Consider the following 19,033-nt stretch of genomic DNA (forward strand, 5'->3'; position numbering starts at 1 on the left):
GTGAGCGCAGATAGCCTGCGCGGCCTCAAAATTCGAGCTCGAATGGATGGGCGATGCACAAGACGCGATGGTGTTTTTGGAGTGATGGTGGGTTGGGAGGCTGGAAAGCTCCAGCACAAAATTTCAGAAGCTCCAGGTTACCACTTGACGCCTGAGACCTGCGTGGTGGAGACCCGCGGCGTCGGCATCTTGTTGATCCGAGCTCCCCGAAATTTTGGGTCGGCCCCGTCGTCGATACAGAGCTCTATGGAAGCTTGTGAGAGAAGGAGCATTCTTGGTAGCAACGCAGGCCGCAACTGGACTTACGTATACCATCGGGTGTCATGGAGCCGGCTTTTAGAAGAGCAGCGTCAAGCGCTTGCGGGCAATGCTCTGCTGCCTTGAGAAGGCAATTGATTGCCAACGGAGTTCCCAGAATCACCCCTCGCATCGCATCAGCCCACTCGACCCGAAGCCTCCATTCCACCGTTTCTAGGAGATCGAAGGCCATCAATGTGCCCACGAGACAGTTCTCTTCGTCCCCGAAAGCCTCGAGCGAGGCGGCAGCTGTAAAGCCCGCCACCAACGAATCGTCGACCCCCAAGCTCCGATCAGATGACCTGTTTCACTCTTTCACGAATTCCCCCATCCCGGAGATTCGACGACGTGCGGCTTTCATGCGCCAACATGCCTACTGTTCTCACCCCGATCATCGCGCGACAAGGGTTCCGACCGTCGCACCCCATGGTGAGGAGAAACAATCGCAAACAGGCCAGCTTGCGCCGGCGCACGTCGATTTCGAGTGTCCTGATTGTGGAATTCCCGTCTCCTGCAGCAAGGAGCACTGGATGGACGATTATGAGGCTCACCTCGAGATCTGCGACACTTTGAGGGAGATCAACGAGGATGACCATGATCTACGATCTGGCCGGACCTTCCCGGAGTTCGTTATGGCAGATGATCAGATGCCCGAGGCAGTCGTCAACATGACCAACTGGGACACCTTCATGTACAGCCGCGAATTTGAGGCTATCAATGATGAGCGCAGCATGCGGCAGGTCACGAAGATGCTCACATACCCCATCACAATTGGCAGTGTTCTGCATGAGTTGAGCCCTTACAGCGTCAAGCAGGGGGAGAGGTTGACGAGCGAGGGTTTGAAGAGTTTGAGTGGTGAGTCAGTTGCATGGTTTCACAAGTGCGACGAACTGACAAGAAGGCAGCTTTGCGATATACTCTTCATCCCCCTCTCTCCGGAAAGGGTACTACCATGAAGGAACTTCGTCCTGAGGCTCCTCCCGTGAGAGTCTTCTGCTTGGGAGCGCGTGCCGAATCATCCCTGCCCAGAAACGTCTGGCTCCAGCTTGCTCATCTCTTCCCAGAGAGCAAGATTCATCTGATCTTCATTGGCCCCGAAAGCATGGCTAACCGAGACGATGAATTTCCTTTGCCACAACGGACGCCCGAGAACCCATTTGGTATGGTGATCGAGGACCGGATATCGCACAAGATGAAGATCAGCACCATCGTGGACTACTACCACACCATCCACAAGACCGGATACTTTGCGCCTTACGATCCATACTTTGACTGCTTCTGCCTCTTCCATCCTGGTTTGGGCCATCCCGCAAGCAGCCACGAGTGGACCGAAACGCTTCCTATGCTTCTAGAGACCAAGGTCCCTATCATTGCTACAGGTTACACCCAGTTTGATATGGAGAGAGATATCGAATGGGTCAGAAAGACCGCTGCTGGCGAATTTGACGTTCTGTTGGAGCCTGGCGAAAATCTTTTCCGCAGCTTGAGGTGGGATCTGAATGACCTGGATCCCCAGGACGTCAGCTGTGGAAACTGGGGAGTGTGGGCGTTCCGTGGAAAGAGGTATGCAATGCGTACTAGCCGTTAATGTGATCCGTCGCTAACAAGGAATACCTAGGTATGAGACGACTAAGAAGGATGACGAGTAGATGCTCGTCACATTGCTGATGAACCAAATTGGGAATGAAGTTGGACCACTTATAGAGGTTCTGTAAATAAGTGTATCATATTCACCGGCATGTGCATTGTATAACACAGAAGGGGGAAGAAAAATCAAGACCAAGTCGACTCTGTGATTAACTTTGCTGTAAAATGTGACCTACCTCCTCTTCATGACCGACTGTCCAAGCCAAGACCTGCATTGCCTGTACCGAAGCTACTGCAAGGATCATGGCGCACCAAGATCACAGAGTTCAGGGCAGCTGCGGTTGAAAACAATGCTGCACAGGAGTCGACTTCATGATGGGCGTACCACTCAGTCATGCTACTGCGCGGTGCCAAGATGTGGCGATTCTAGACGTATTCTATTGTGCCAACCTTGCACGAAAGGCAAGGTAGGTAGGCTGACTCGCATTAGCAAGGCAAGACAAGCGCATGCGTTGTCAAATGTTCCGGCAGGTCGGGTCCGGTGGCCGGGGCAAGTGCCGGGTTGTCCTCTGCAGATGCGGGCCACTCCGGCAGGTGCCTCTTTAATGGAATGGAAGGGGCCTAAGGCAAGGTACCTTATGTAAGGCGCCCGCCCCGGGGTCCTAGCGGCCTGCAGCGCACAGGGCCACGGCCGTTGAGCCGCTAAACGCACCTGCACCGGGAGACAAGCCCTTCCTTGTAACCGACCAGCACCGGGGGGCAGGTCCCCAGTTTCCGCCTGCCGTCACTCGACCACCTCATAGATCAGCGTCGTCCGAAATCTGGCTCGCTGCAAGTCAAACTTGACGACAACTCACTCTCGCGACTCTTGACTGTCACCGCCAAAGGGTCCCACGCTACCGACTTCGAAGCTTCGTACCATGAGAGTGTGGTCGCTTCAATCATAGACGGCCATGGCAGCTGTCGCTACCCCTCGCGCTCCGACGCCGCGACCGAAAGCCCCCGCGACCGTCAGCTTCTTGAACGACCCGGCCGCGGCCGTTCCTACACCTTTGGCCACCCCCGTCGCCGAACGAAACCGCCCTCCGCTACAGACCAATCCTTCCGCTCGCCGATCTGCTCGACCTACTCCTACAGACTACCTCTCCGACAAAGCAACCGCCGCCTTCATCCGCCGTGTCCTGTGCTCCAAGCACCTCGCCGAAAGGGGGAGGGCAACCCCATCCCCGATCGAGGAACTACTACCACCCCTGACCAGCCGAAACGATGTCGATCTTCAGCTATACGCACTCATATCTGTGATTCTAAGGGAATACGTACAAGTGTGGTACAGCAAAATCACACCCGATGACACATTTGTAGACGAAATAGTCCAAATAATCGCCCATTGTACAAGGGCCCTGGAGCAGAGACTCCGAAAGGTCGATCTAGAAAGCCTTTTGTTTGACGAGCTTCCCGATTTACTGGATAGACATATCCTCGGTGGGTCAAGACGTGCGAATTATTAGGTCAGTCTTTCACTAACGTCCACTCGATAGCCTACCGCGCGGCGCATGATCCGGTGTCTCGACCACCAACCGAAATAGACCCACGAGAAGTCTATCACTCGCTATGCCCTTTGGCTCCTTTGACGCCCATACCTCGCCCCGGAGACCCCTCGTCTATTGCGAGACAGCAAGAGAACGAGACGCTTTATCGTCAGCTATTAGTGCAGGGCGTCCTGGCTGTTCTCCTACCAACCGAAGACCTCGAAAACGATTGCCTGACCTCTCTGGTTGGCCAAATCTTCTCCGAGCTCATCGTTGGCAACGTCCTCGCCAATCGTCTTTCGCAACCATGGCTCATTTACGAAATATTTATCATCCTCACCAGACTTCTCGACAGGAAAGCATCAGAGCCTATCGAAGAGGGGGTGGCGGAGGCGTTGCAGGCCGGGTCAACATCCGCCCTCCCCAGGCCTGTTCGTCGCAGTTGGTCCATCCAAGGCGCGTTCTGGTCGCTCGTACAATGGTCATTTCTCGCTTTCTCGACTATCCGCTTCCTCGTCGTCACTCTCGCAATGTCTTCATCCCTGCCACCAAGGTCAGACGGCGAGCTGAATGAAAAGGACCAAGTGACTGGTCAAATATCGCATTCGAAGATGTTGAATCCTCCAGCTAGCTCGAACGAAGTTCAGCCTGTCAAAACGCCCATTGCTGCCTTCAAGCTATGGAGTTGCGTAGCAGATCTGATCGAAATGGACTCTCGCATGCCTTGGTTGAGCGGAATCATGTCACTTTTCCAGCTCGGGGCAATGAGCGGCCCAGGACGCATTGCTGGTCTCAATGGAGCCATGGACAGGTAGGCAACCATCATTTTGTTTCTCTCTCTCCTTCTCTAGCAATCTCACGTCACGCCGCATGAGGTTCAAGTCACTGGATCTCAACCAGCTCTAGTGAGCAATCAGCAGCGCCCCATCAGGCGAATGAGGAAGACGGGATGGCTCTTCCCACGATAGCCTAGTGGGCAGCACCGTGGATGGATGTGTTGATGAGTTGATACGGGCCATGGCGACACACACCTTGGGGTGCACGCAGCGATGGGGGTTGAGTCTCTTGCAGGACTGCGCGAAAAAGCCGAAATATGCTGTGTGACACTCACACCCGGCCCATTCTGCGACCCAACCCTGAGTTGACCTCGTCCGCCCGATTCCTCGAAACATACGGTTGCATCCCAAGGACCTCGTGGCTTCCGACCAATCGCAGCTGGCGTTAACGTTGCTCGCCTCCGATTGCTTGATGGGCCCTCGCGGGGCTGCGCTTCCATCCACCAGCAAGCCTCATTTACGCGCCCAAGTCCAACAGCGAGCATCACTTTGCAGGGGTTCATTTCCATCACCGTCATCTTCTTTGCCCAGCGCACGCCTAGGAAAATACGACGCTTGGTCACCTACGGAAAGCTGTTGGTCTTGCTCGCTTCTTGACGCCCCGCTGCGAAGTTGGTGGTGAAAGCGACCGCGCATGTCAGGACGCAAATCCTACCTGCACGGCCTCTTTCACCATCTGGGTCATGCTGGGGCTGATTGCAAACTTCCGCCCCTGACCACCAGCCGATGCGTATAATCAGGCCGGAGCGGTCCAGGCCATGGGCAGTCACTCGACCCGTCCCGATAAACGGGCTGGCAGCTTGCCGGTCCCCGCTCAGCGCCTAATTGCCTGCCATCTATGGAACGATGCGAAGCTTGGCCGGACTCGAGCTTAGCTATCCTGGCTGGCATTTCTGGGTCTCTGCGCATTGTCATGTGCTCACATATACCTCAATGGATCGCAATCGAAGGGAAGACATCTCGACATTAGGACCAATATCATCCACGCGCCTCCGAATCCAGGACCAAGTCCGAGCCTTACAGACTGTCTCCATCGCCAGCAAATGGCCTGGAAATCCAGATCCGCCGGCTCATCAATATAGGAAGCTATTGAGCCATCTCAATAACCAAAGACAACAACATCCGTCGCAATCTCGTCATCGGGGGCGCTCAGCTACCCCTGCTCTCAACCTCGTGTTACCTTGGCCTGACATCCCCCATTCTCTCACTTCCCCTCCCGCAGATCGTTGCTTCCCTTTGTCGGTTCACACAAAAGCCCCTGCAACCCCCACACACTTGACCGTCGCGACTGTCCGAGCCGGAAGCATACCCGGAAAGAAAGCTGACATGGAGCGCTTGCCGCGTCGAAATACAGGCTCATTTCGCACACCATTCACCAACGTCTTCTCGACGCCGCATACCTGCCAACCGTTCTCCGCTCCATCCGCGCCGCTCTCTTCCCCAACAACGCCCCCGGCGTCTCGACCTTGGTGGCCCCCTCATCCGACGAGCAGCTGCGTGCCTTACGCCGCAGGTGCGCTAGCGCCATGCTAGCCAGCATCCCGCCTTGGTTGACTGGTCTGTATCTTGGCGGGCGAGGCCTTGGCTTCCGGTGGCGGTCCGGACCGGATTCAAGGGCTGGTGCTGGTGATGATGCTGCTGCTGCTTTGGCCATGAGCGAGAGCGAGGCCGATGTTCCTGGCAGGGGTGGTGCCACTAACGATAACAGGACTAACGATTTAGGAAATGGAAGTAAAGGGGACGAGGACGAGAATCAGCAGCGAATGCTGGCCGAGATCGAAGAGGGCATACTCGATATCTTCTCAGACGAATACTGCAACAAGCACTTGGTGTACAGCATCTTGGAGCTGATTCTGGTGAGGCTGATGCCGGAGCTGGCAGAGAAGGGCGTCGTTGAGCTCTGGGAGGAGCGTCTGAGCCTGTGACGGATTAATTATGAACGAGTTCTATGCCTTCCTGTCTTTTAGATACCCTTGTTAGTCTGAGAAACGCATTTTGTAATTCTGCATGATGAAGCAATGTACTCATTCTCAGATAACGTTCCTCATTGGAATCTCATGATATGACACATGGTCAGTGGCAGTCACAAATGCACTTTTGATGGTGAAAGGCAGGAGACAAATGGTTTTGTGATGTTCGTGTATTCGCAGACCGGTCGGGAGGGGGAAAGGGGGAAGAGAATGAAGAAGGAAAAAAAAGGGGCATATCCCTAGGAAATCAAATGCAAAAAGGGGCCGCCCTTTTTTTTCGTTTTTTTTTCCCACGCAAAGTCTCTAGCCGGGGCTAGACGACAAGTCTTTGCGTACGTTTTGCATCGTGCTTTCCCCCTCAACGTTCCTTGAGCATCCCTCTGCCTTGTGTGTGTCTTCTCGACCTCTTGCCTTGCTTCGTTCCTAGCCCGTTGATCAATTATGATAACCCGTGCCTGGCTCAAAGCCTTTGCCCCTTTCCGTGACACCCGCCCCTTGTAGATACTGTGCCTGGCTGACCGGCCACCAACCAACCGACCGGAACCCCCTCCTTACTTCCTATCCTTGTCGCCTCACAGATGCAGAGAGTGTATAAGAGAAGGCTAGGATAATACAGTATTGAAATGGTGAAATGGTTGAAAATTTTGCGCTCGGGGAAGCTATGAAGAGAGATAAACATGAACCGAAAGGAAAAAAAAACCGGATAAGGAAAAGATGACTATTGAAAACCAGGCTTGAATCGATGTGGCGCGTGGGGAATTTTGCGGTGTTTCGCGTGAGCGGAAAGGTCTTCCCTTGAGGGGAGCGTGAGCGTTGATAAGAATGGGGTATATGGATGTCTCGACTGAAATTTCGAGTAGGAGGGATAATAGTGATGCTGTTGTTTCAAGTAATAGAGAAAATGTCTCCGCGCCGTCGTCTCTGGCCAGTGTTCACCCCGGTCCTATATTGATAAGTTATAATTACTTGCCCATCTTTCCAACTGTCGTGAGACTGTGGACCGGCGGCGGGAACACACAGGGGCCCGAGATTATTGTCGCGGGGTCTGAAACCTCAAGGTCCAATTGAGAAAAGCCTCGGGGCTGTCGTGAGACATTGACCGTGTATTCCTGGGGTGTCGTATTCCCCATGATAGGTATCGCCATTGTGAAGTGGGTTCTTGTTTTCCCAAAAATCGAAAATCCGGTCCCGGCGAGGGGAGTATGCTCTTTGCAGAACTCTCGTCGGGTCTAGAGATTGGTGTGACCAAAATGAAGGTCGTCGTCCTGTTGTAGATGTCCACGCATACCATGCGCGGGATGGCCTGTTTCCCAATCCAGTCCAGAATCAAAGCAAACAAACAAACAAATAAACGCCTTGAAGAATGACGAAGAATATTCTTGCCGAACAAGGAGAATGATACGCAATCTGATATGGTTTTGCTTTGCAAAGTGATTTGCTGAAGCATCGGGCCGGGTGCTCATTGAGTTACGACGGGCTCGGATTTGATCCCTAGCGACATCGAGTGAACGTGTTGCGGTGCCATCTCGGCGTCTCCTTCAGGTATCCGATCCAAAATGCCTAGGGATTGAGGTACTCCGGATTTCGCAAGCTGATGCTGCTGTAGGCGCAATTTCTCCGTCAACCTGACCATCACCACATACTCCGTTTGGTCCAACAAGGCTCCTCCATTGGTGCTTTGGATGTAACTCAGCAACGTGTCCGCAGCCTTTCGAGCATCCTCCTGTGTCGGCGATGTCGGAGATGACCCGGCTGGAGTCGTGGCTGATCGGCCAGCCATGCTACTGTTGCTACTGCTATGGTGCAGGTGCGGCGATGAAGTAATGGCGGTATCTAAGCCAAAGTGGGGTGCTGCCATTTCGTGAACCGGCGATTCCAACGCAGAAGAAGGCGCCGTAGACGCCGGGTGGTACTTGGGAGTCATGGGCTCTGTTGATGCGGCCTGGTTCATGTATTCCAGATCGAGAGTGGGAAAGGTTTGGCTCCTTGGTCTCTGGAAGTTTGAAGCGGACCCTCCATGCAGTTGGCGGGATGTATCGCTGGGGAGAAACTGGCCAGCGTTGGGATCAGGGGAGAACGTGAACGTGGCCGTGGGACTCATCGCGCTTCCCGAAAAGGACGAGTTTCCTGCATCGGTTAACGCGCTGTTGAGGGATGTAGTGCTTTGCGAGTTGGTGTGTTTGTAGGCGCCTCCATCACCGTATCCGACAAAACCGAGACCATGCACAGCGTCCTCATCACTCCTGTCGGCCGAAAGTGGTGATGGATGTCCTGTTGGCGACGCGGGTGAGACGCCTGATGCTCCGAGAGACGGAGAGCCAGAGAGTTTCGCGTGGTCTGTGATGTTCGTTTCCGATGCTCTTCGCAAGAGCTTTCCCGATACCAGAATGTTCCTCTGCTTGAATCTCTCCAACCAAGTGGTGTTGATGGACTTCATCTGGCTGGCTTCAGGTCCGCCGTTGGTGGTACGAGAGAAGTGCTTTGCTTGATCGAGAATCTCATCGTCGCTAGGTGTTAACCCGGCTTGTTGCTGTCTCCTGACCCATGCCGCAACGGCCCGATCGATGTCCGGAAACTTTCCCTTGGTGTGCCGCCTGCCAGCGGGAGATTGACTTCTGTCTGCCTCTGGATTCAGGTACTTCTCCTTGTTGCGGAGAACTTTGGAAACGGTGCTGGGATGTCAAGGTTAGAACTTCAACGCACTCTCCATGCAAATGCTTGAACCCACCTTCGTTCAACGCCAAACATGGCGCCGATATCCGTCTGCTTCACGTTGGGATGTTCAGCAGCATACTGACACATTTTCTTCCGGTCGTCGTCGGTCAGGACCCTTCGCTGTTGCGGCTGCGGGCCGTTTGTCAGCCGTGTAGGCCTTGAAGGAGCTGGGGCAACGACAGGTGTCATTCCCAAAGGAGGTGCCGAATAGCTGTTGGGATTGGTCAACATGCTGGGCCACGTTGGCTGAGATGGTATCATGAGCATCGGTAGCTGGGCATGAGACTGTTGATGATGAGACTGCATCGGCTGCACAGGAGCTGGCGGAGGAGGCATTCTGCCGATTGACTCAGACGGTAACCCATGGGTGACTGATGGCATGAAGGTGAAGCCTCCGAAATCCGACATGCTGTTCTGATGGCCGTATGGACTCATGTCTCCCCAACTCTCGGCGCCGAAGGTTGTGTGGTTGTGACCCATATGAGTGTCTTCGTCCTGGGTTAGGTGGTTGTCCTGGTCCATGGTGGCGGTCCCCACGATGGAGTTGTTCATTGCTTAAACAACTGTTAGATGTGTATTCGATCCCCAAAATCCAACTTGGCAGTACTCAAAACGAGACTGTCTGGCTGGCCTGTTGTCGTAAAATCCAGGTTCCAGGTTGGTGAATGCGAGGAGGGGGTCGCGCCGAAGGCTTCGCCTTGACTGATGGGATGACACTTAGGCCAAGGGTGGGGATTGCTGGTCCCGACAGATGTTGGTGGGTTTGGCTTCAAGAAAGGAAGACACCATGCATGGCAGAGGTGGCCAATTGGTTCCTGAAGGCGCGCCGTGCAGGCGGTCTGCTTTGTAGGTCAAGAAGCCCTGGGCCTCTCAAGGTGACTCGATGCAAGTGCGTTGCAGGCTGCAGAGAGGTGTCGGGGGCAACGTCGTCTATGAGTTGGACGGATCAACTAGCCGTATGTCTCTCCGTGGGTTTCTCAAACGAGAAGTGCCGGTCTGGTGTGCGGGTTCTGGAGTTGGAGTTCGAGGTCGTGCTTAGAATGCGGGTGCAACACCAACAACCCTTTCCTGTCGCGGCAACAACCAAGTTGGTCCTTTACCGTAACAAGAACCCCCAGCTAGTCCTCAGAGTCTGTTCTAGGGGGTTTCCTGACCGTATTGCGCTTTGGAAATACCTATGTTAACCAGGGCTGAGCTGTTGTGCTGGTCTTTGGCGAGCTGGCCGAGTTCTAGCGAGGACACGCCTCGCAACAACAAATTAAGGATGGGAGGAAAGAGGGATGTTCGAGGAATAATCGACCGTTGAAAGACTGCTGTTCCCGGGGAGAAGGCTTGTCTGTCTATTCGGTCGGCCAGTTGAGGGTGATGGCGAACGAGCCTGACAGGACTGGAAAGTCGGATCGGGCCACTCAGAAGGGGAGAATCAGACAGCGGTATGCTGCAAGAATCAGACGCCGCGACGCACGAGGCAAGGCTTGAAGGACAAAGCTAGCAGGTCGAGGTTGGGGTAGGCGGGCTTGTCTAGATAGTAATACTATCATGCGCACGGAAGGATGAAGGTTGTGTGGGCGGCGGTGGGCCGCAGTGTACATATGTAGAAGCTCTGCAGGCAAAGCGACGGCGGATGCTTCCCATGCCCATGTAAGTACACTACCGGCAAGGGTCTGGGGTGTGTGTCTCGTCTTCTCCTGAGGGTGTGGTGGGTATGATTGAATCTAAGTAGAGCCGGGGTCTCGACTCGGCCCCTCGGGGTGTGTGGTAGGTAGTAGACTAGACTTTGCGAAGGATAAGATGAAGTTCTCTATGTACCACAACCGCGTGGTCATTAGGTAGACGCTGAGAGACGATAGAGGAATAGAGTAGACACGCGGAACGTCGGCCAGGTAAAAGTCTGGTTAATGAGCGATGTGTTGATCAGGACAATAAAAATGCAAATGCAGCTTGCCTGTCAGAAGAAAGCGCCCGGCAACGAGAGTGGTTGTGATAGGCCTAAAAGAATGGTAAAGCCGCAAAGGTGCGACGTCAGGACTCGAGTACAGCACAGTCTTATGCATGAAGCATCATGATATTGGCAGGGAATGAGACAGAGTAGAATGGAGAATGGTTTCCGCGAGGGCAGTAACGAGACCCTTTGCAACCGGCGGGATTGAATGAGAAAGGAAGAACGGGAACGAGGCAAATGCCGTAAAACTGAGTTCCAGACATCTGGGGGATGATTGTTGACGTTGACGAGGTTGCGTATCTTGCGCGATGGTGTGAGTGTTTTCATCAATGAAGACATCATAGTCGGCCTAGAATTCATGTCTAGACCACTGACAACCGCCACGGCTAGGGTATTGAGGAGGAGCTAGAAGAAGCCACTGGCTCAGTTTGTCTCCGTTACCGCATGGGAAGAAACGACGGACCATATGGAAAACGCTGTCGACGGGAATGGGACAAGCCACACACAGACACTAGTTGGGATGCTGATTTGCTTCCGTCTCGTCTCGTCTCGTCTCGTCCTATAGCGCCTTGTCTAGACCAGGCCTCGCGGCTCGCCTCGACTTTGCTGATGTCTTATTATTCCTCCAACGCTGGCTGGTAGGCGAACGGCTACTAGCCACTCGGGGCGAGAAATGCTGCCCTCTTTTGCGACTTGCGGTTGCCTCTGGCCTCTTGAGAGTCGAGATTAGCCATATCCTTGGCCCCTGGGTTGTGGAGCTGAGTATGTCGGCCTCCTGCGAGATGATGACAGCAGATGGGATGGATGGCCCGATGGTGCGGAATAGGGAGATTCTGTAGGAAAAGCCGAATTTGTATCACCCAGAGAATACAATGCCAGACGGTAGCGAGTCTGGAGCCGACGGATGGGAAGAGGAAAAAACAAAGAAGAAAGGGTGGAAAACGAGATGTTACAGAAAACGGTTGCTTGGGTGCTCAATAATCAGGAAAAGCCGAGTCGGGGTCGAGAAACGGAAGAATCGCGCGCCAATTAGCTGACATCAGGACCTGCTTTGCGCTGAGATTACCACCCACACGACACGCACACACACACGTACTAGGTAACATGCTCACTGGAGTACTGTGTACGTAGTACGGTAGGTAGTGGTCGGAGAAGAGACGACGAGAGGTCTTGATCACCAAGACGGACGGAGCATTTGCACCCTTGACGGGCTATAGTTGCGTGAGAGGAGAGACTGAGAACGAGATCGGGTTAGTCGGAGACGGGGCCTAGGCGAGAAGGGCGGGTTCGTTGCCTTGCTCGCTCGCCGCAGTAGGTATTCGTACATGGTGTGACGGTCGGTTCCTCTGCTCTCCTCCCCTCTTCCCTCTGCTTCCGCGATGGGTACAAAGTATCGATGGGTACTGGCGAGTGTTGCCCCGACAGGGGGTTAGATTGAGCAGAGGGGGACATAGATGAACGGTGCGGCGGCTTGCGTGGGGATGTTGCCAGGACAAGGCGGAACGTTGAGGTATCCGTACAGAGGAGTGTGAGCGATGGTGGATGAAGGGATCATTCCAATGTGAAAAGTGAGTAGGACGAGACGAGACGAGGCAAAAGACGAGACATGGAGAAGCAAATGAGAAAGGGTGTTGGTCTGGTATTCGTAGATGAAGCCGCCGTTTCTATCTCTACCTAGCTGTTCTCCAGGGTGAAAAAAGGTAAGCTAATGGAAGTGTGCTGAGGTAGCTGCCGGAAGCTGGGCAGTAACGCATTCCCTCACGGTTCCATTGTCAACTGAAGGCAGCTTACTTAACGACTGTTATGGTAAGGTAGGTACGAAGTAGGTCAGAACTACCGGTGCGTGGTTGAAGTTTGGAATGGAAGGTATCTGACATGTAACGGTACTTGCATTCCTCGCTTCGTTTCCATACCAGTGCCATGTTTCTCGGAGTAGCGGTCTTGGATAAGGTGTCTGCCGTGCCTGCCTCAGCACGCGGATGATTCAGACTTGCCCGTTCTTTTGGAGTCGACCACTCGTCCTGAGATGAACGGGCGGCATGGAGGGAAACGACTTGGACGGATACGGACGCCAAAAGGAAAGGAAGGAAACAACGTCGTCCCATCTTGGGCAGTGGACCGGCGGGCAAGCGTTGACTGGCTCACCCGTCCATTCCCTGCTCCACCACAAGCCCTAAGGACGCACGGGGCAGGGATATCTGAGCAGGGGGAGGGAGACTCTCACTCAAGCGGGAGAGAGCAGGAGCAACAAGTGCACTGTGAACTCTGCAATCTTTGCTTCCTTCCCATCTCAACCTGCAGCCTGCATCCCGTCAAGAGACAACCTCCACTGCTCCCTCTAGGATGGCAGGAAGACCTTGACCTTGACCTTCCACCTTCTTAACCTCAAGGTGGACCCCACTTTAAGCATTCGGGTCCACCTTTTACCGCTATGGTCCGTACCTTCCCCGAATGAACGAGCTTCAAAGTCCAAACAGTGGAGGGCAAGAGATGGACAAAAAAAAAAAAAACACTTGGTGACTGGGGGACCTGCCTGCCCTGGGCGGAGAGCAAAAAGTAAAAGGAAGTAGCAAGTGGTAAACCACCAAGGTCCTATCCCGTTCTTGCCTTCCATTTCCATGATACCCCGGCCAGCTTATGAGGGGTCGCCTTTTGCTGCTGTTGCTTCCCATAGGGCCATCGCTGCCCAATGCTCCTTCATTGCGACTCATGAAGCTCCATGCCTTCATTTTCACGGATACTCGCCTGGCTCTTTCCCCTAGGGTACCTTACCTTATGGAGTACCTTACGCTCCTCCCATTTTGTCAACAAGCATCTTCTACTCCGTACGTATACCTTACTCAGACATCGTCGCAGGGGCATCGACAACGAGCCAGTAACAGTCTCATTTGCACTTCAAAGACCCTGACTGGATCGGGGCTCCAACTTTCTTACCTTCCCGCTGCCTTAGTCCCTCGGCACCTTAGACTTTCATTCGACCGCTCGGCCGCCTGCCTCCACGTCTCCAGCCGCTCCCACCAAGCTATCCGCGCACTATCCATACTTACCAAGCTACCTACCTATGGATGATGGACGAATACAATCTAAACGACCTGCCAGAAACACATCCACTCAACGGCCTCATCATCTGACACTCCCGCTACGGATACCAATCCTGATTCCTGACCGACACTTCGTTATAACCTCGATTCGCCATTCCTCCATGGATACGAGTCCAAGAGCCTGAGATGCGCGAATACTTTACCAAGAGGCGCCTTCCGTGCTAGGTACATGGTCCTCCCATCGCGCCTTGTTTCCACCACGGCCTATTAGCTTAGAGCTGTATAGATAGTCTTCTCTCTCACCGATACAATGTGCGCCTAACTCGGCACGCCGCACGCCAACCGCGAAACTTGCCTTTCCCCTCTTGCTCTCGCCCTTCTCCAAATCTACCTAGTTACCCAACTCGCAAACGCCTCGCGGATACATCGCCCCGACCCTACCACGCCGTGCAAGTAACAAGCCTACTTGGCTGTCTCCGGTCCGTCCAAGCTGTCAAGCGATCGACTGATGCTACGAGAAATGGCCCGCCGGCGACCTGACCCATCCCTGCCTGGCGCTGTCAGGGGGGAAGGAGGGGGCAACCCCGACGTCCCACCCTTCTCTGAGCCGTTCAAAGTACGGATACATGACCATTGACCGTCTGGGGAGGGGGTGTGGTTTGATTGACCTAGAACCTGTTGCGGATATCCGGTCGTTCACTCGCGGACTGCTATCGCCTGTCGAGCAACCCTCAGGTCCTTGTCAGCAAATATCAAAATAGCGTGCCATTCTGTCAGCCTCGGTCTGTTCAAATCAAGTCAACCGGGCGTTGCCAGCATAAATGTCTGCGGCAGTTTATGGCGATCAATGCATTCTACCACAGGGACCTCTTCAGTCTGGTCCGATTCCTTCAAACCACTTCCCGCCAAAACCTATCTGCGAGCACTCAAATCCCACCAGAATTCCAACGTCAAACAAGCCAAGGTCTGCCGAACGCTTTGATCTCTAATTTCAAGTTTGATATGCGACGTCAATGGCAGTCTGTCAAGCCTTGCTGCTGCCCGATGTTGAACTAAGAACTACCCGAACCACTCTGACGCACCCGCCACGACATCGCCAAAGCCGTTCCCGACAGCTTTCCGTAAAAAGTACAAGGACTCCTCGCGACGCAATTCAACATTCATGGAATTGGCATCCACCACCGTCACACTCATCGTGGAGCGTCGTTCAACAACCAACGCCCCTCGTTGGACGGCCAGACGATCGCGATGGGCGCCTCCCCTTCTTCCAACACTGAATGCAATGCTCTCTCTTATTAATCATGGTTTGTTGTACTCGGTTAGATTATCGGTCCATGCCGTCCATCTTGTGGCCCATCTGAGCCATCTCCCATCCAGCTGAGCCTGCCGCGGTCATGCGGTTGGAGATTCAAGTCGATACAGTTTTGGTAGATCTGGCTAGCTCATCATGGGCCAGACCTTTACACTCATTTTACACCCAATGGGTCAAGAACAGGGTACATTCGCCAATATCCGGTCCACTTTTGCGAGGCATTGAACTCCATTGCTCTTTGGATAGCTCCAGCTCCATGGTCACCTTTGTAGTCGTCACAAGACTTGATATGGCAGTCAGAAGACAAGCGCAAGCGCCATATCGGTCTAGGGAACCAAGAGTCGAAGGAGGATTGCTGACCAACAGCAGCGCTCAAATCGTTTTCGGCGTTCCCATTGGACATAAATTCCGGGTTCATCACCAGTTTCGCATTGGTCATTGGATGGAAAAGACTTCTTTCGCATGAGGCGGTCCTAGCGAGGCCATTGAGAGACCCGGACCGATTCCCAGTTGGTCAGATGGTCACGTACGGATACAGAGACTTGCGAAACCGTGGGTCCATCCACGAAAGGCTTCGTTAAGTGATGGTCTGGCCAAGCCTCGACGCAATGGCGCACAAAAGTGAATACTTCAACGGAGAGGAGAGCATGGCTGGAGGGTACAACGATGATTGGGGCATAATCCAGGTTTCCATCCAGGGTCGTTGACCAGCATCCACCCGCGTTGGCCCGCAACGTGTGCCGTTCTCAATATGAAGCGGGCCCTGCCGACGGTATCCTAGGCCAGGCTGAATTGATACCACAGCACCCCCGACTCAACCCTCACCCGAAGCAGTATCTGATCGCTCTAACAGTAGCTTCGCATCAGTCATGAAAAGGGCCTCTCATTTTACGACAACGTTGGGCAATCAACATGCATAATGATGATGGGCGGGCCGGGGAAAAGACTAAACAGGAAAGAAGGCTGATTCGGAGACCCATCTACTCCATCGTTCCCTTGGCGTCTTCCCGCCGCTAGGTAGGGTAAGGGTTTTCCATGAGTTCATCACTGACGCGTCTTAGCCAGGCTGACGATATCACTATTGAAGCCATGCTAGTACGACGATGAGAGCAGTCTGCCCGCCAACTTTATTTCAGAAGCTTTCGGATACGAGGGGAAATCTCAGGCTCTGGTGCTCGCCTCGTCAGTGGCTGTCAGCCGTGGCTAATCACGTTTAGCTGCCCTACCCGGTCAAAGTAGCAGGAATTCACAACCAAGCCATTGTTTCAAGCCATGAGGAGCTTAGGCTTTGGCAATTCAGCCAGACACGAGGACTTTCGTCGTTTGACCCAGCGGATGACCGCATCCACGTCAACATGTCTCGGCGAACATGATGGGCAGTATGCCAGTCGGCCATTGCCCTCCTCGACGCCTGCTTCAGCGACTGGTCCTTTGGCAGACTACCTCCGACCAAGGCTGCATTTGGTCTTCCTGGAAGTGCGACCTACGCCTGCACACGCGGGACGTTTTTACCAACTCTGCTCTTTTGAGCAGCACTCTTGGAGGAGTCTAGGAGATGAGAGCTGCGTCAGTGCTCGGGTGGGGCACAGCTTGCTTGTTCCCGAGCCCTCCCCCCAAACCCGCTGGAACTGACTGGGCTGGTCGACTCATGTCGTCTTGGAGGGAGCAGGGGACCTGGGCAGCACGAGCAACATTGCAGCGCAGCATCCGCCGCCGCCGTCTGTGTTGCCCCTGCGCCTATTTACCCTTCCCTGCAGCCGTTCTCCCGTGGTCTGTGTCCTATCGCCCGCCGTTCGCCTCATCTGTATTTGATGCAAGGTACGGATACACTCATCTGCCCGCGAGCAATCTCGAGTCGAAGTCGAGACGAAAGGGCCAAGATCGCTGGATGGATGTCGACTGCTACCATACTCCGCAATCGACCTTTCCTTGCTTCGCATATCGCGGACTCGGACCCGGAACCCCTCGTCCAAGCTCCTCCCATCATCCTCCGAGGATAAGATGAGATGAGATCACGGCTCGCTGCGAGGGCCGCGACCGACCCACCACTAACCAGCACGTCCCGCCCAGCAGTAGCAAACAAAAACTGGGACTTGGGAGAGGAAGGGGAGATAAAAGAGACCACGAGACATGGGCGGTAAAGCAAGCCTTGTGAAAGGCAGGCGGAAGAGGAGGATTCGCATCTGACTGGTGGTGAAGCCCTCCATCCCCCCTCTTTTATTTTCGTTCTACTGAGGAAAACCAGGTCCGTGGCTGCTGCGATTCCGCCGGGCACGTTTCTCGTCGGGGAATTGCAGTGAAGTGCATCGCGCCAGTAGTGCCGAGTCCGTCTCGAGACAAGCGTCAGCACCAGCGGGATGAGAGTAGAGGAAAAGGCGGAGTTATGAAGAGTAACATCGCAGAGAGCAGAGAAGGGCGTCGTCTTAGCTCTGCTTTAAGCGCCGACGTTGCCCTTGATCCAGGGAGTCCCCCGTCTGGCTCACCCACACACACCCTGCCCGCCATCCCCACCCTCCTCGGCCTGTTACCCCATGTACTGTAGGAGGAGTGAGGCAGAAGAAGAAGAAGAAGAGAGTGTGTGTCTACGGATATGTGTGTGTGTGTGTGTGCGCGCGCGCGGAAGCTGCATGGTCTTGTCCACGGTACCTATTCCTCTAGTTCCTCTCCCTCTATCTCTTTTCTACCACCTCTTCTTTTCCCATTCGCACGCGGAGCAAAGTAGTGTAAGCTGGCCAAGGGGATACACGCCCAGTACGGGCACATGTGTTGAGCCTTCTTACAGAAAGAAGAATATGCAACCCACGCTTCTCTTGGGAGGCATCTGCGGCCGCAGGACAAGAGGCCCTCGGCTATGCAGGTTCGCCCACGATTTGGGCTTCGTGACTGTTTTTTTCCCCTTGGGTTGTTGCTGCTGCTGCGTGAACTTCAGATGGTGGCGCGTGTGGGGTAGGGACGGGGCGGAGATGGGGGCAGCTTTCCAACGACAGTCTATCCATATCCGTACTCCATCCAAAATCTCGTTTTTCGCCCCCTTCGACGCCGACGTTTTGGAGACAACCACGCGAAAGCGGACGACACAAGACGATGGTGGTGCTACGTATGCGCGCGCACGCGCGAGGCTGGCACGGCTGGCTAACAAAAAAGAAGCTAGAAGCCACGCTCCTCCGTATCCACACGGATTGTAGACCGGCGAGAGAGAGAAAGCCCTTCTTTTTTTTTTGGGCGGCACGGCGGGCTTGTCCTGTCAGGCACGCGCCGCCCGGCAGCCAGCTTTTAGTGCCCGACGGCTTCGTGGCGAGGAGGGAACCACGGATACTTGAACTATTATGGATGGGATGGGCATTCAAGGCAAGGTAGCGTGGGCTTTGGCTTCACTACCGTATACCGTGGAGTCTGGACCCTAACGGGAACTGGACCGGTCCATCCATTCCCAATCCAACCCAGATTCATCACAATGATCGCATACAATGGACGCAACGTTTCTTTCCTGAGGTAATCGACGGATAATCCCAGATGGGGGGAAACGAGTTGGGCGCACCAAAGATGGAGACGAAAATCGGTTTTCTCTCTGCTGCCAGAAGCCGTTTTGATTGAGAACAAATCACTTTTTCGTTACAAGCCTGAACTCCATCCCCCCCTTTTCTCCCCCCTCTCTTTCTCTCCTCTATAATGCAAAAGTAGCATGATGATACCATGTAAACGCTTGCCTGGACTGCAGAAACCAACATTGCCCTTGATCCCCCTGTCAACACCTTTCCCCATCCATCCCCCCCCATCTCCCATCGAAATCTCGGCGGCAAGAAA

At 54.2% G+C, this 19,033-nt stretch overlaps 3 protein-coding genes across 3 annotated transcripts; 2 read left to right on the plus strand and 1 right to left on the minus strand.

Annotated features, from left to right (window-relative positions):
- Positions 1–323: 323 nt before the first annotated feature.
- On the plus strand, positions 324–1,946 carry MSS51 (translational activator for mitochondrial COX1; the record flags this gene model as incomplete). The annotated part of the gene is made up of 3 exons (XM_053194320.2): positions 324–1,152; positions 1,203–1,860; positions 1,916–1,946. The coding sequence occupies 3 exons, from the start codon at positions 324–326 to the stop codon at positions 1,944–1,946; spliced, it is 1,518 nt and encodes a 505-aa protein (XP_053048170.1).
- An 891-nt stretch (positions 1,947–2,837) lies between these two features.
- Positions 2,838–6,174, plus strand: N0V96_007933 (uncharacterized protein; the record flags this gene model as incomplete). The annotated part of the gene is made up of 3 exons (XM_065758164.1): positions 2,838–3,366; positions 3,423–4,224; positions 5,604–6,174. 3 exons carry the CDS (start codon positions 2,838–2,840, stop codon positions 6,172–6,174), a joined length of 1,902 nt encoding a protein of 633 aa, XP_065613306.1.
- A 1,504-nt stretch (positions 6,175–7,678) lies between these two features.
- Positions 7,679–9,486, minus strand: N0V96_007934 (uncharacterized protein; the record flags this gene model as incomplete). Its single annotated transcript, XM_053194322.2, has 2 exons — positions 7,679–8,891; positions 8,948–9,486. 2 exons carry the CDS (start codon positions 9,484–9,486, stop codon positions 7,679–7,681), a joined length of 1,752 nt encoding a protein of 583 aa, XP_053048172.2.
- Between the last annotated feature and the right edge of the window lie 9,547 nt (positions 9,487–19,033).

The sequence above is a fragment of the Colletotrichum fioriniae genome (assembly GCF_027942845.1).
Source record: "Colletotrichum fioriniae strain IMI 355084 chromosome Unknown scaffold_9, whole genome shotgun sequence".
Taxonomy (NCBI): domain Eukaryota; kingdom Fungi; phylum Ascomycota; class Sordariomycetes; order Glomerellales; family Glomerellaceae; genus Colletotrichum; species Colletotrichum fioriniae.